This window comes from Ranitomeya imitator, chromosome 1 (genome assembly GCF_032444005.1).
Source record: "Ranitomeya imitator isolate aRanImi1 chromosome 1, aRanImi1.pri, whole genome shotgun sequence".
NCBI classification, from domain to species: domain Eukaryota; kingdom Metazoa; phylum Chordata; class Amphibia; order Anura; family Dendrobatidae; genus Ranitomeya; species Ranitomeya imitator.
The window spans coordinates 345,596,238-345,610,209 of record NC_091282.1 but is presented as its reverse complement, the minus strand read 5'-3'; the positions used below and the strand labels follow the sequence as shown (position 1 = coordinate 345,610,209).

The 13,972-nt window shown below is 43.0% G+C and overlaps 1 protein-coding gene across 1 annotated transcript in view; it reads right to left on the bottom strand.

The window, feature by feature from the left end:
- Window positions 1-13,972, bottom strand: part of EMID1 (EMI domain containing 1) — a 247,384-nt gene that overhangs the window by 49,801 nt on the left and 183,611 nt on the right. Inside the window, exons 11-13 of the mRNA XM_069759923.1 lie at window positions 2,204-2,257; window positions 2,084-2,128; window positions 1,105-1,149 (exon numbers count right to left, since the gene is read on the bottom strand). Of these exons, the coding sequence (XP_069616024.1) occupies window positions 1,105-1,149; window positions 2,084-2,128; window positions 2,204-2,257 (144 nt within the window). The remainder of the gene's footprint in view (window positions 1-1,104; window positions 1,150-2,083; window positions 2,129-2,203; window positions 2,258-13,972) is intronic.

Here is a 13,972-nt window from a genome sequence, read left to right as displayed (position 1 = left end):
TATGGATACTTTTGGTGGCATTTGTTATTGAAATGTGTGTATTTTGGGCTGAAAAAGCATTTTTGCAATATTTCTTGATACCAAATTTTGTATTACAGTTGGATATAAGTTGACCACTGTGCCCAACCCTGGTCCATGGACCGGGTCAGTGCTCTTTGGTCATGGACAAGAGCTACATGATGTTATTGAGCTTCTGGGGTTTCCGGCTTGGTATTTGATACACTGGCCTGGCAGCGTATGTCATCTGTGCGGTGTGTGGCACATGTGACATTTTGCCAGCCCAGTTAATCATAACCCAATCCTGGGATCCAAGATGGTAAGGAAATTTCCGCGGTTCCTGACCATGGCAAGACAGCACTGACCTGGACCGTGTACCGGGGATGGCAAAGTGATCTGGTCATCTCTAATTGCAGTACATAGCAATATACAACACTTATTTGGTCATGTATTGGCTTAGAGAATTCTGACAAATGGTCGAAAATTTTTAATGAAACCTTTATACAACAATGCTTTCCAGCCAAATAGACAAGCATTTAAGTTTAAAAAAAATGCCCTAAAATGTCTCCATATCCTAGTCTAAACTATAGTTACTAGAAGAAAACATCAAGCAACTCTTGGTTAGTACAAATGAAAACAGTTGCACTCTTACTCAACATTTATTGCAGATGAAGACTGTGAAGAGTAAAATAATTGTCAAATTTGGAATGATTGGTAGTGCGATGCCATCAGCTGACACCTTGACTTGTCTTCACGGTAGAAATTGTTGCCACCTTTATGGTTAGAGGCCAGTATCTGGAACAAGCTGGAAGACTCATTTTACATCATTTACACGTATGTTCCTGCCTGATCTATTCTGCTGCTACTGAGAGAGGTATAATGTTGTAGAAATACAAATGTTTTTGACAGTTGCATATCCTCAAATGCAGGACAAAGTAGTTCTCCAGTTCATGACATGTCAGTTCTGGGTGGCTTTTGGTTTTAAAATGCTAGAAAGTAATCTACTGAAGCTTTCTGTACAGCATAAGTAAGGGTTCTCCAATGGTGGTTAGGTGGTGTGAAAATGGAGCGAGTTTGAAAGAGGAATGGGAATAGTGGAAAACATACCGGCTCTCCTTTTTCCCCAGGTTCACCTTTCAGCCCAGGAGGACCCTGTGACATCATGGAAAGAGGGAAAACACGGTTATGTCAGAAAAAATTTGGATCAGCATACAGAATGTTAAACCTTTCCCAATTGAGCAAAGTCAGCACTTCCACGGGTAAAATAATTCATCTTCTGGATACATTAAAAAAGTATTCCCATACAGTAGAAAAAAATGTCACATTTCTGGCGCTAAGTTTATTTTTTTATGTTTCCAGTTTCTTTATTTTCAATTTTTTTAATTTCAATATTTTTCTAACTTTTATCTATTACTTGTATTTTTTTTTAGCTCTCTTAGGGTACAACCACAGTTGGCCTCTGGCTGCATTGGCAACACACTGACTCCCCGCGATCTCGTCGCAGGGGGCCAATGGGTCCTTCGATAGCACAACATAATTGCCACTGTCATTGAATGACAGCAGCCTTTAAATAGTTAAATAGCAGTGTTTGGAGCTAACTTTTATAACATCCTGAACTAGCTAGTATAATACAGCTAGCACCTGCTGAGTATGGTACATACTCAATATCCTCTTAATGGTGGATATGGGCAGCCAGATTTTACAGATTCTCTCTGTAATAATTTATAATAGTTTCACTCATGGCAAACAAATGAAATTTACAAGATGGGGTCCTGACAGCAAATGAGCAGCTCTCCATTCATACAGGGGATCCCAGGTATGGTACATCCCATAAGGTCCATATGCTTTACTAGGGCAAATGGACATGGCTTGTCTCCATGATACTACTTCTTTAACTCTAGAGGCTGCATAAAATAAAAAGGGTATAAACATTCTCTTTTAAAAGAAAAAAATAAACAGCTGTGTTCAGCTATTTTTTTTTATTAGATGTAATGAAAAATTACAATTTCAAAAGATTATGGGTGAGTAAAGACACAGATATACAGTAAATTAGTGTAAGTGGTAATAATGACATTAAAATGCTTACCAGTTCCCCTTTTGCCCCAAAGTCTCCAGGCAGGCCTATTTCACCCTACATTGCAAAACATCTGTAAGTCATAATCATTACCATTAATTACCGTAATGCAGAAAGCCCACTCATACTCACACTGTCTCCTTTCTCCCCTTTGGGACCATCTCTCCCAGGTGGACCTAGTAACCCCTGCATAGTGAAACAAAATTCCTTCATTTTAAGAAACAGAATTTATGTCTGAATAGAAAAAGTCACCGCGCTATACTGAGGCTAGAAAGGATACAAATTAATTGTGATTAGTACCAACAATTGTTGATGTTTCCAGTACTTACCGTACTTGTATTTTTGCTGCTGTTGTGGTATGTGCATGGGGGACCACTGTGTGCAGAAAATTGTCCTTGGCTTTAAAAGCTTAATTGCAAGTGTGCAGTCTGGGATTGTGATACTAATCACAATTAATTTGTATCCTTTCTAGCCTCAGTATAGCGCGGTGATTTTTTCTATTCAATTCACCGGTAAAAACTTCTCAACAGGGACCTGCACAGAACCTGTTTATGCCGCCAGCTGCATCTGCGGCTCCCGTCTTATCCTCCCTAGGTGTCTAGCGCCAGTGTAATACAATTTTTTGCTTTAGAATTTATGTATGGTTGTTGAAGTCAACAGTTTTTTTAAGATCAGGCCAGTGATTGGTTGCAGATGTCACAGCCGATGTAAACCGTATACCGTCCGGGAGCCATGTTGACAGATAGTTGGAACAGAGGGTGAGTAATGATTACTTAATTGTTTTAGCGCTACTGTGACTGTGTATAGCATTTTGAAAATCTCTGACAACTCTTAACCTGTTCATGACCGGGCAATTTTCACCTCTTCCTCACCAAGAACATTTTGGGGTTTTATTCTACATGCGCTCTTAAAGGCAATCTGTCAGTAGGTTTCGACCAGTATTTCCCAAACTCCAGTCCTCACGGACCCCAACAGGTCACGTTTTCAGGATTTCCATAGTGCTGCACAAGTGAGAGAACTCCTGATACTTCCATCACCTGTGCAATACTAAGGAAATCCTGAAACATGACCTATTGGGGTCCGTGAGGACTGGAGTTTGGGAAACACTGGGTTAGACCCTCATAAGCCTTCTATATTGTCATGTAGATAATAGAAAGTTGAATAAAATGACATCTTGATATCTGCGATGTGATGTCTTATTCCAAAGATATCCATGTTTTTCTTATATGTAAGTGAGCTGTTCCAGTCTATGGGCCGGACATAGATCTCCTTGAGAATCTGCCTCCAGGGATTATTTTAAATGAAAGTGTTTGTCAGGAGAGCAGATGGTCAGTCAGTACATGTCTCATACTGATAATTCACCCTTTTGATTGAAAATAAGCTCTGGAGGCAGAGTCTCCAGATCTTTATCCGGCCCATAGATCTTAACAGCTCGTTTACAAAGGTTACAACAAACATGGAGGATTTGTCTGGAATAAGACATCGAATCATAGATATCAAGATATAACTTTATTCAGCTTCCTATGATCTACATGCCCATGTAGATAGACTGCTTAGGAGGGTTGATCCTACTGACAAATTCCCTTTAAAGGGACACTGTCACCTGAATTTGGAGGGAACAATCTTCAGCCATGGAGGCGGGGTTTTGGGGTTTTTGATTCACCCTTTCCTTACCCGCTGGCAGCATGCTGGCTGCAATATTGGATTGAAGTTCATTCTCTGTCCTCCATAGTACACGCCTGCACTGTGCAAGATTGCCTTGTGCAGGCATGTACTACGGAGGACAGAGAATGAACTTCAATCCAATATTGCAGCCAGCATGCAGCCAGCGGGTAAGGAAAGGGTGAATCAAAAACCCCAAAACCCCGCCTCCAAATTCAGGTGACAGTGTCCCTTTAACGGTTGTAAAAAAAAGAGAAAAAACATTTTAAATGTAATACACTTTTTCAAATAAATTATTTTTGTATATTGGACATATTTTTTTCAGTGGGGTCAGGGCTAGAAACAGGAATTCAGTCTGACAGTATCTTTTGTTTAGTTTTATTTATTATTTCTTCTATTTTATGTTTGCTTTATTTATTTATTTAATTTCCTTTACGCACTACACCTCCCATAAGGTCTTTAACCCCTTCCCGACCCATGACGCCACGTAGGCGTCATGAAAGTCGGTGCCAATCCGACCCATGACGCCTATGTGGCGTCATGGAAAGATCGCGTCCCTGCAGATCGGGTGAAAGGGTTAACTCCCATTTCACCCGATCTGCACGGACAGGGGGAGTGGTAGTTTAGCCCAGGGGGGGTGGCTTCACCGCCTCGTGGCTACGATCGCTCTGATTGGCTGTTGAAAGTGAAACTGCCAATCAGAGCGATTTGTAATATTTCACCTATTATAACGGGTGAAATATTACAATCCAGCCATGGCCGATGCTGAAATATCATCGGCCATGGCTGGAAATACTAATGTGCCCCCACCCCACCCCACCGATCGCCCCCCCCAGCCCCCCGATCTAGCCGGTACACTGCTCCGGCTCCCCTCCGTCCAGTGCTCCGCTCCCCCCCCGTGCTCTTGTCCGCTCCCCCCGTGCTCCAATCACCCCCCCGTGCTCCAATCACCCCCCCTGCACTCCGATCCACCCCCCCGGTGCTCCGTTCCACCCCCCCGTGCTCCATTCCAGCCCCCCCGTGCTCCGTTCCACGCCCCCCGTGCTCCGTTCCACGCCTCCCGCGCTCCGATTCCCCCCCCGTGCTCCGATCCCCCCCCCCCGTGGTCCCCCCCCACCCCATCATACTTACCGATCCAGCCGGGGTCCCGTCCGTCTTCTCCCTGGGCGCCGCCATCTTCCAAAATGGCGGGCGCATGCGCAGTGCGCCCGCCGAATCTGCCGGCCGGCAGATTCGTTCTAAAGTGCATTTTGATCACTGAGATAGATTATATCTCAGTGATCAAAATAAAAAAAATAATAAATGACCCCCCCCCCTTTGTCACCCCCATAGGTAGGGACAATAAAAAAATAAAGACATTTTTTTTTTTCCACTAATGTTAGAATAGGGTTAGGGGTAGGGGTAGGGTTAGGGGTAGGTTTAGGGTTAGGGGTAGGGTTAGGGGTAGGGTTAGGGTTAGGGGTAGGGTTAGGGGTAGGGTTAGGGGTAGGGTTAGGGGTAGGGTTAGGGGTAGGTTTAGGGTTAGGGGTAGGGTTAGGGGTAGGGTTAGGGGTAGGGGTAGGGTTAGGGGTAGGGCTAGGGGTAGGGTTAGGGGTAGGGTTAGGGTTAGGGGTAGGGTTAGGGCTAGGGGTAGGGTTAGGGTTTCGGTATGTGCACACGTATTCTGGTCCTCTGCGGATTTTTCCGCTGCGGATTTGATAAATCTGCAGTGCTAAACCGCTGCGGATTTATGGCGGATTTACCGCGTTTTTTTCTGCGCATTTCACTGCGGTTTTACAACTGCGATTTTCTATTGGAGCAGTTGTAAAACCGCTGCGGAATCCGCACAAAGAAGTGACATGCTGCGGAATGTAAACCGCTGCGTTTCCGTGCAGTTTTTCCGCAGCATGTGTACAGCGATTTTTGTTTCCCGTAGGTTTACATTGAACTGTAAACTCATGGGAAACTGCTGCGGATCCGCAGCGTTTTCCGCAGCGTGTGCACATACCTTTAGAATTAGGCTATGTGCACACTGTGCGGATTTGGCTGCGGATTGGCCGCTGCGGATTCGCAGCAGTGTTCCATCAGGTTTACAGTACCATGTAAAAATATGAAAAACCAAATCCGCTGTGCCCATGGTGCGGAAAATACAGCGCGGAAACGCTGCGTTGTATTTTCCGCAGCATGTCAATTCTTTGTGCGGATTCCGCAGCGTTTTACACCTGTTCCTCAATAGGAATCCGCAGGTGAAATCCGCATAAAAAACACTGGAAATCCGCGGAAAATCCGCAGGTAAAACGCAGTGCCTTTTACCCGCGGATTTTTCAAAAATGGTGCGGAAATATCTCACACGAATCCACAACGTGGGCACATAGCCTTAGGGTTAGGGTTGGAATTAGGGTTGTGGTTAGGGGTGTGATTAGGGTTATGGCTACAGTTGGGATTAGAGTTAGGGGTGTGTTGGGGTTAGTGTTGGAGTTAGAATTGAGGGGTTACCACTGTTTAGGCACATCAGGGGTCTCCAAACGCAACATGGCGCCACCATTGATTCCAGCCAATCTCGTATTCAAAAAGTCAAATGGTGCTCCCTCACTTCCGAGCCCTGACGTGTGCCCAAACAGTGGTTTACCCCCACATATGGGGTACCAGCATACTCAGGACAAACTGCGCAACAATTACTGGGGTCCAATTTCTCCTGTTACCCTTGTGAATCTAAAAAAATGCTTCCTAAAACATAATTTTTGAGGAAAGAAAAATGATTTTTTATTTTCACGGCTCTGCGTTGTAAACGTCTGTGAAACACTTGGGGGTTCAAAGTGCTCACCACATATCTAGATAAGTTCCTTGGGGGGTCTAGTTTATAAAATGGGGTCACTTGTGGGGGTTTCTACTGTTTAGGCACACCAGGGGCTCTGCAAACGCAACGTGACACCCGCAGACCATTCAATCAAAGTCTGCATTTCAAAAGTCACTACTTCCCTTCTGAGCCCCGACGTGTGCCCAAACAGTGGTTTACCCCCACTCATGGGGTATCAGCGTACTCAGGAGAAACTGGACAACAACTTTTGGGGTCCAATTTCTCCTGTAACCCTTGGGAAAATTAAAAAATTCTGGGCTAAATAATTATTTTTGAGGAAAGAAAACGTATTTATTATTTTCATGGCTCTGCATTATAAACTTCTATGAAGCGCTTGGGGGTTCAAAGTGCTCACCACACATCTAGATAAGTTCCTTTCGGGGTCTAGTTTCCAAAATGGGGTCACTTGTGGGGGGTTTCTACTGTTAAGCCACATCAGGGGCTCTGCAAACGCAACGTGACGCCCACAGAGCATTCCATCAAAGTCTGCATTTCAAAACGTCACTACTTCACTTCCGAGCCTCGGCATGTGCCCAAACAGTGGTTTACCCCCACATATGGGGTATCAGCTGTTATGTTTGCTAATGACAGGTGTTATGAAGGCAATCCAGAAACACAGTGTGCTTAGCGATCAGAGCGCACACAGTGATCTGACAAATACCCAAAAATACAAGAACGAGCTCTGAGACGTGGAAACTCTGTAGACTGCACACCTGATCCTATCCTAAACACAACTAAAAGCGGCTGTGGATTGCGCCTAACAACTACCTAGGCAACTCGGCACAGCCTAAGAAACTAGCTAGCCTGAAGATAGAAAAATAGGCCTGACTTGCCCCAGAGAAATTCCCCAAAGGAAAAGGCAGCCCCCCACATATAATGACTGTGAGTAAGATGAAAAGACAAAACGTAGGGATGAAATAGATTCAGCAAAGTGGGGCCCGATATTCTAGGACAGAGCGAGGACAGTAAAGCGAACTTTGCAGTCTACAAAAAACCCTAAAGCAAAACCACGCAAAGGGGGTAAAAAAAACCCACCGTGCCGAACTAACGGCACGGCGGTACACCCTTTGCGTCTCAGAGCTTCCAGCAAAACAAAAGACAAGCTGGACAGAAAAAAAGCAACAAAAAAGCAAAAAGCACTTAGCTATACAGAGCAGCAGGTCACAGGAACAATCAGGAGAAGCTCAGATCCAACACTGAAACATTGACAAGGAGCAAGGATAGCAGCATCAGGCGGAGTTAAGTAATGAAGCAGTTAACGAGCTCACCAGAACACCTGAGGGAGGAAGCTCAGAAGCTGCAGTACCACTTGTGACCACAGGAGTGAATTCAGCCACAGAATTCACAACAATCAGCGTACTCAGGAGAAACTGGACAACAACTTTTGGGGTCAAATTTCTCCTGTTACCCTTGGGAAAATAAAAAATTGCAGGCTAAAAGATCATTTTTGAGAAAATAATTTTTTTTTTTTTATTTTCATGGCTCTGCGTTATAAACTTCTGTGAAGCACTTGGGGGTTCAAAGTCCTCACCATACATCTAGATTAGTTCCTTTGATGGACTAGTTTCCAAAATGGTGTCATTTCTGGGGGATCTCCAATGTTTAGGCACACAGGGGCTCTCCAAACGTGACATGGTGTCCGCTAATGATCGGAGCTAATTTTCCATTTAAAAAGCCATATGGCGTGCCATCCCTTCCGAGCCCTGCCGTGCGCCCAAACAGTGGTTTACCCCCACATATGGGGTATCAGCGTACTCAGGATAAACTGGACAACAATATTTGGGGTCCAATTTCTCCTATTATCCTTGGCAAAATAGGAAATTCCAGGCTAAAAATCATTTTTGAGGAAAGAAAAATTATTTTTTATTTTCATGGCTCTGCGTTATAAACTTCTGTGAAGCACCTGGGGGTTTAAAGTGCTCAATATGCATCTAGATAAGTTCCTTGGGGGGTCTAGTTTCCAAAATGGGGTCACTTGTGGGGGAGCTCCAATGTTTAGGCACACAGGGGCTCTCCAAACGCGACATGGTGTCCGCTAACAATTGGAGCTAATTTTCCATTCAAAAAGTCAAATGGCGCGCCTTCCCTTCCGAGCCCTGCCGAGTGCCCAAACAGTGGTTTACCCCCACATATGAGGTATCGACGTACTCGGGAGAAATTGCCCAACAAATTTTATGATCCATTTTATCCTACTGCCCATGTGAAAATGAAAAAATTGAGGCGAAAAGAATTTTTTTGTGAAAAAAAAGTACTTTTTCATTTTTACAGATCAATTTGTGAAGCACCTGAGGGTTTAAAGTGCTCACTAGGCATCTAAATAAGTTCCTTGGGGGGGTCTAGTTTCTAAAATGGGGTCACTTGTGGGGGAGCGCCAATGTTTAGGCACACAGGAGCTATCCAAACGCGACATGGTGTCCGCTAAAGAGTGGAGCCAATTTTTGATTCAAAAAGTCAAATGGCGCTCCTTCCCTTCCGAGCCTTACCATGTGCCCAAACAGTGGTTTACCCCCACATATGAGGTATTGGTGTACTCAGGAGAAATTGCCCAACACATTTTAGGATCCATTTTATCCTGTTGCCCATGTGAAAATGAAAAAATTGAGTCTAAAAGAATTTTTTTGTGAAAAAAAAGTACTTTTTCATTTTTACGGATCAATTTGTGAAGCACCTGGGGGTTCAAAGTGCTCACTATGCATTTAGATAAGTTCCTTGGAGCGTCTAGTTTCCAAAATGGGGTCACTTGTGGGGGAGCTCCAATTTTTAGGCACACGGGTGCTCTCCAAACGTGACATGGTGTCCGCTAAAGAGTGGAGCCAATTTTTGATTCAAAAAGTCAAATGGCGCTCCTTCCCTTCCAAGCCCTGCCGTGCGCCCAAACAGTGGTTTACCCCCACATATGAGGTATCAGCGGACTCAGGACAAATTGGACAACAACTTTCGTTGTTCAGTTTCTCCTTTTACCATTGGGAAAATAAAAAAATTGTTGCTAAAAGATAATTTTTGTGACTAAAAAGTTAAATGTTCATTTTTTCCTTCCATGTTGCTTCTGCTGCTGTGAAGCACTTGAAGGGTTAATAAACTTCTTGAATGTGGTTTTGAGTACCTTGAGGGGTGCAGTTTTTAGAATGGTGTCACTTTTGGGTATTTTCAGCCATATAGACCCCTCAAACTGACTTCAAATGTGAGGTGGTCCCTAAAAAAAATGGTTTTGTAAATTTCGTTGTAAAAATGACAAATCGCTGGTCAAATTTTAACCCTTATAACTTCCTAACAAAAAAAAATTTTGTTTCCAAAATTGTGCTGATGTAAAGTAAACATGTGGGAAATGTTATTTATTAACTATTTTGTGTCACATATCTCTCTGGTTTAACAGAATAAAAATTCAAAATGTGAAAATTGCGAAATTTTCAAAATTTTCGCCAAATTTCCGTTTTTATCACAAATAAACGCAGAATTTATTGACCTAAATTTACCACTAACATGAAGCCCAATATGTCACGAAAAAACAATCTCAGAACCGCTAGGATCCGTTGAAGCGTTCCTGAGTTATTACCTCATAAAGGGACACTGGTCAGAATTGCAAAAAACGGCAAGGTCTTTAAGGTCAAAATAGGCTGGGTCATGAAGGGGTTAATGAAATGTGTCAGGCATTTTAATATATTAAACCATAATTTTTATTGCTTATTTTCCCTCTAACTGGGGCTGATATACAAAAATAATAATAATCAATAGCAAATATGAAAGAGTTTCTTATTTCCATGTGTACTATTGAATATTGTAATACTACTATTGAATATAATATTAATAAGATATATTATAATAATAATTAGTAATCATAATAATAATTTTATTTATATTGCGCCAACATATTTCGCAGCCCTTATAAAGTTTCTATATATATTGTGGTAGATCACCTCACCCGGCTGTACACGGAGGTAGACACGGGTACACTACAGCTTTAAGAACTTCCTTTGGTTTATTGTAGGCAGCATAAACAAAGTTGTAGTAAAGAAAATACAGCCCTCTGGGCCAAGCAGGAGATCAAAACAAAATGGTGGTAGAAAAAACAGTCCTTCTGTGAGCGGGGTTCCTCCGCTCACAGCTGTCAAAACACACACTGTTCAGGTTTACAAGTCCAAGCAACACTTTCCTGGAGGGCTCCCTCTCCAGGCCCACACTGAACACTGAAAGCTCTGGCCTTCAGCCATTTAAGCCTAGACCTTGTGACTCCTCCATCATGTGACTGATCACATGATCCTAAAAAGAACTTGGCACTCAACTTTTGGACTGATTTTTTTGTAGTTTAATACAGTCAAAATAATAAAAAAAATGTTATGGCCAGTCTCAGCCTTCATCGGTTACAGACTGCTATGGACCCCTTATATATCCTATTGGATAGAGTGTAAAGGACATTCACAGGTATCACTTTAAATGGCTATGGTCAGTAAGGGTATGTGCACATGATGCAGATTTAGTGCAGAACTGCAGCAGATTTTTCTGCAGCAGAAACGCTGCAGAACTGCACTGTGATTACAGTACAATGTAAATCAATGTGAAAAAAAAAAGCTGTGCACATGGTGCAGAAAAATCTGCGCAGAAACGCTGCAGATTTCAAAGAAGTGCATGTCACTTTTGTGCGGTTCTGCAGCGTTTCTGCACCCCTCCATAATAGAAATCCGCAGGTGCGTTTATGCGTTTTTTGTGCGTTTTTGATGCGTTTTTTATGCGTGATTTGTGCACAAAAAACGCATCAAAAATGCATCAAATACGCATCAAAAACGCATCAAAAACGCACAAAAAACGCATAAAAAACGCACCTGTGGACTCTGCCAGGAGATGCAGATTTAGTGCACAACTGCAGCAGATTTTTCTGCACCAAATCTGCATCGTGTGCACACAGCCTTAGAGCAGCGCTGGACAGAGAGCCTGTGCTGAATTGGTGTCCTTGGATGGATTGACGACAGCGTGAGGCCTGCAGCGACTCGGTATCCCCGCTAGTTGGCTGTGACTAAAACCAGCCCAAAACATAACTCTCACTAAATCCTCTCAACACGTAGTGTGCTGGAAGAAACTACTCTGGCCTTACATCACTGACGCCATCATGCGCAGTGACAGGTACTGTATCTCCCCTCGTTGCATATATATATATATATATATATATATATATATATATATACAGTGGGGCAAAAAAGTATTTAGCCAATCAGCAATAGTGCAAGTTCCACCACTTAAAAAGATGAGAGGCGTCTGTAATTTACATCATAGGTAGACCTCAACTATGGGAGACAAACTGAGAAAACAAAATCCAGAAAATCACATTGTCTGTTTTTTTAACAATTTATTTGCATATTATGGTGGAAAATAAGTATTTGGTCAGAAACAAACAATCAAGATTTCTGGCTCTCACAGACCTGTAACTTCTTCTTTAAGAGTCTCCTCTTTCCTCCACTCATTACCTGTAGTAATGGCACCTGTTTAAACTTGTTATCAGTATAAAAAGACACCTGTGCACACCCTCAAACAGTCTGACTCCAAACTCCACTATGGTGAAGACCAAAGAGCTGTCAAAGGACACCAGAAACAAAATTGTAGCCCTGCACCAGGCTGGGAAGACTGAATCTGCAATAGCCAACCAGCTTGGAGTGAAGAAATCAACAGTGGGAGCAATAATTAGAAAATGGAAGACATACAAGACCACTGATAATCTCCCTCGATCTGGGGCTCCATGCAAAATCCCACCCCGTGGGGTCAGAATGATCACAAGAACGGTGAGCAAAAATCCCAGAACCACGCGGGGGGACCTAGTGAATGAACTGCAGAGAGCTGGGACCAATGTAACAAGGCCTACCATAAGTAACACACTACGCCACCATGGACTCAGATCCTGCAGTGCCAGACGTGTCCCACTGCTTAAGCCAGTACATGTCCGTGCCCATCTGAAGTTTGCTAGAGAGCATTTGGATGATCCAGAGGAGTTTTGGGAGAATGTCCTATGGTCTGATGAAACCAAACTGGAACTGTTTGGTAGAAACACAACTTGTCGTGTTTGGAGGAAAAAGAATACTGAGTTGCATCCATCAAACACCATACCTACTGTAAAGCATGGTGGTGGAAACATCATGCTTTGGGGCTGTTTCTCTGCAAAGGGGCCAGGACGACTGATCCGGGTACATGAAAGAATGAATGGAGCCATGTTTCGTGAGATTTTGAGTGCAAACCTCCTTCCATCAGCAAGGGCATTGAAGATGAAACGTGGCTGGGTCTTTCAACATGACAATGATCCAAAGCACACCGCCAGGGCAACGAAGGAGTGGCTTCGTAAGAAGCATTTCAAGGTCCTGGAGTGGCCTAGCCAGTCTCCAGATCTCAACCCTATAGAAAACCTTTGGAGGGAGTTGAAAGTCCGTGTTGCCAAGCGAAAAGCCAAAAACATCACTGCTCTAGAGGAGATCTGCATGGAGGAATGGGCCAACATACCAACAACAGTGTGTGGCAACCTTGTGAAGACTTACAGAAAACGTTTGACCTCTGTCATTGCCAACAAAGGATATATTACAAAGTATTGAGATGAAATTTTGTTTCTGACCAAATACTTATTTTCCACCATAATATGCAAATAAAATGTTAAAAAAACAGACAATGTGATTTTCTGGATTTTTTTTTCTCAGTTTGTCTCCCATAGTTGAGGTCTACCTATGATGTAAATTACAGACGCCTCTCATCTTTTTAAGTGGTGGAACTTGCACTATTGCTGACTGACTAAATACTTTTTTGCCCCACTGTATATATGTGTGTGTGTGTGTGTGTGTGTGTGTGTGTGTGTGTGTGTGGGTGTGTGTGTGTGCCTTGTGAAAGTATTCGGCCCCCTGGAACTTTTCAACCATTTCCCACATATCATGCTTCAAACATAAAGATACCAAATGTACATTTTTTGTGAAGAATCAACAACAAGTGGAACACAATTGTGAAGTTGAACGAAATTTATTGGTTATTTTAAATTTTTGTGGAAATTCAAAAACTGAAAAGTGGGGCGTGCAATATTATTCGGCCCCTTTACTTTCAGTGCAGCAAACTCACTCCAGAAGTTCATTGTGGATCTCTGAATGATCCAATGTTGTCCTAAATGCCTAATGATGCTAAACAGACTGATCAGAGATGACTGATCAGAGATGCAGCCAAGAGGCCCATGATCACTCTGCAGTTCATCCAGAGATCTACAGCTGAGATGGAACAGTCTGTCCATAGGACAACAATCAGTCGTACACTGCACAAATCTGGCCTTTATGGAAGAGTGGCAAGAAGAAAGCCATTTCTCAAAGATATCCATAAAAGTGTTGTTTAAAGTTTGCAACAAGCCACCTGGGAGACAAACCAAACATTTGGAAGAAGGTGCCACAATGCCA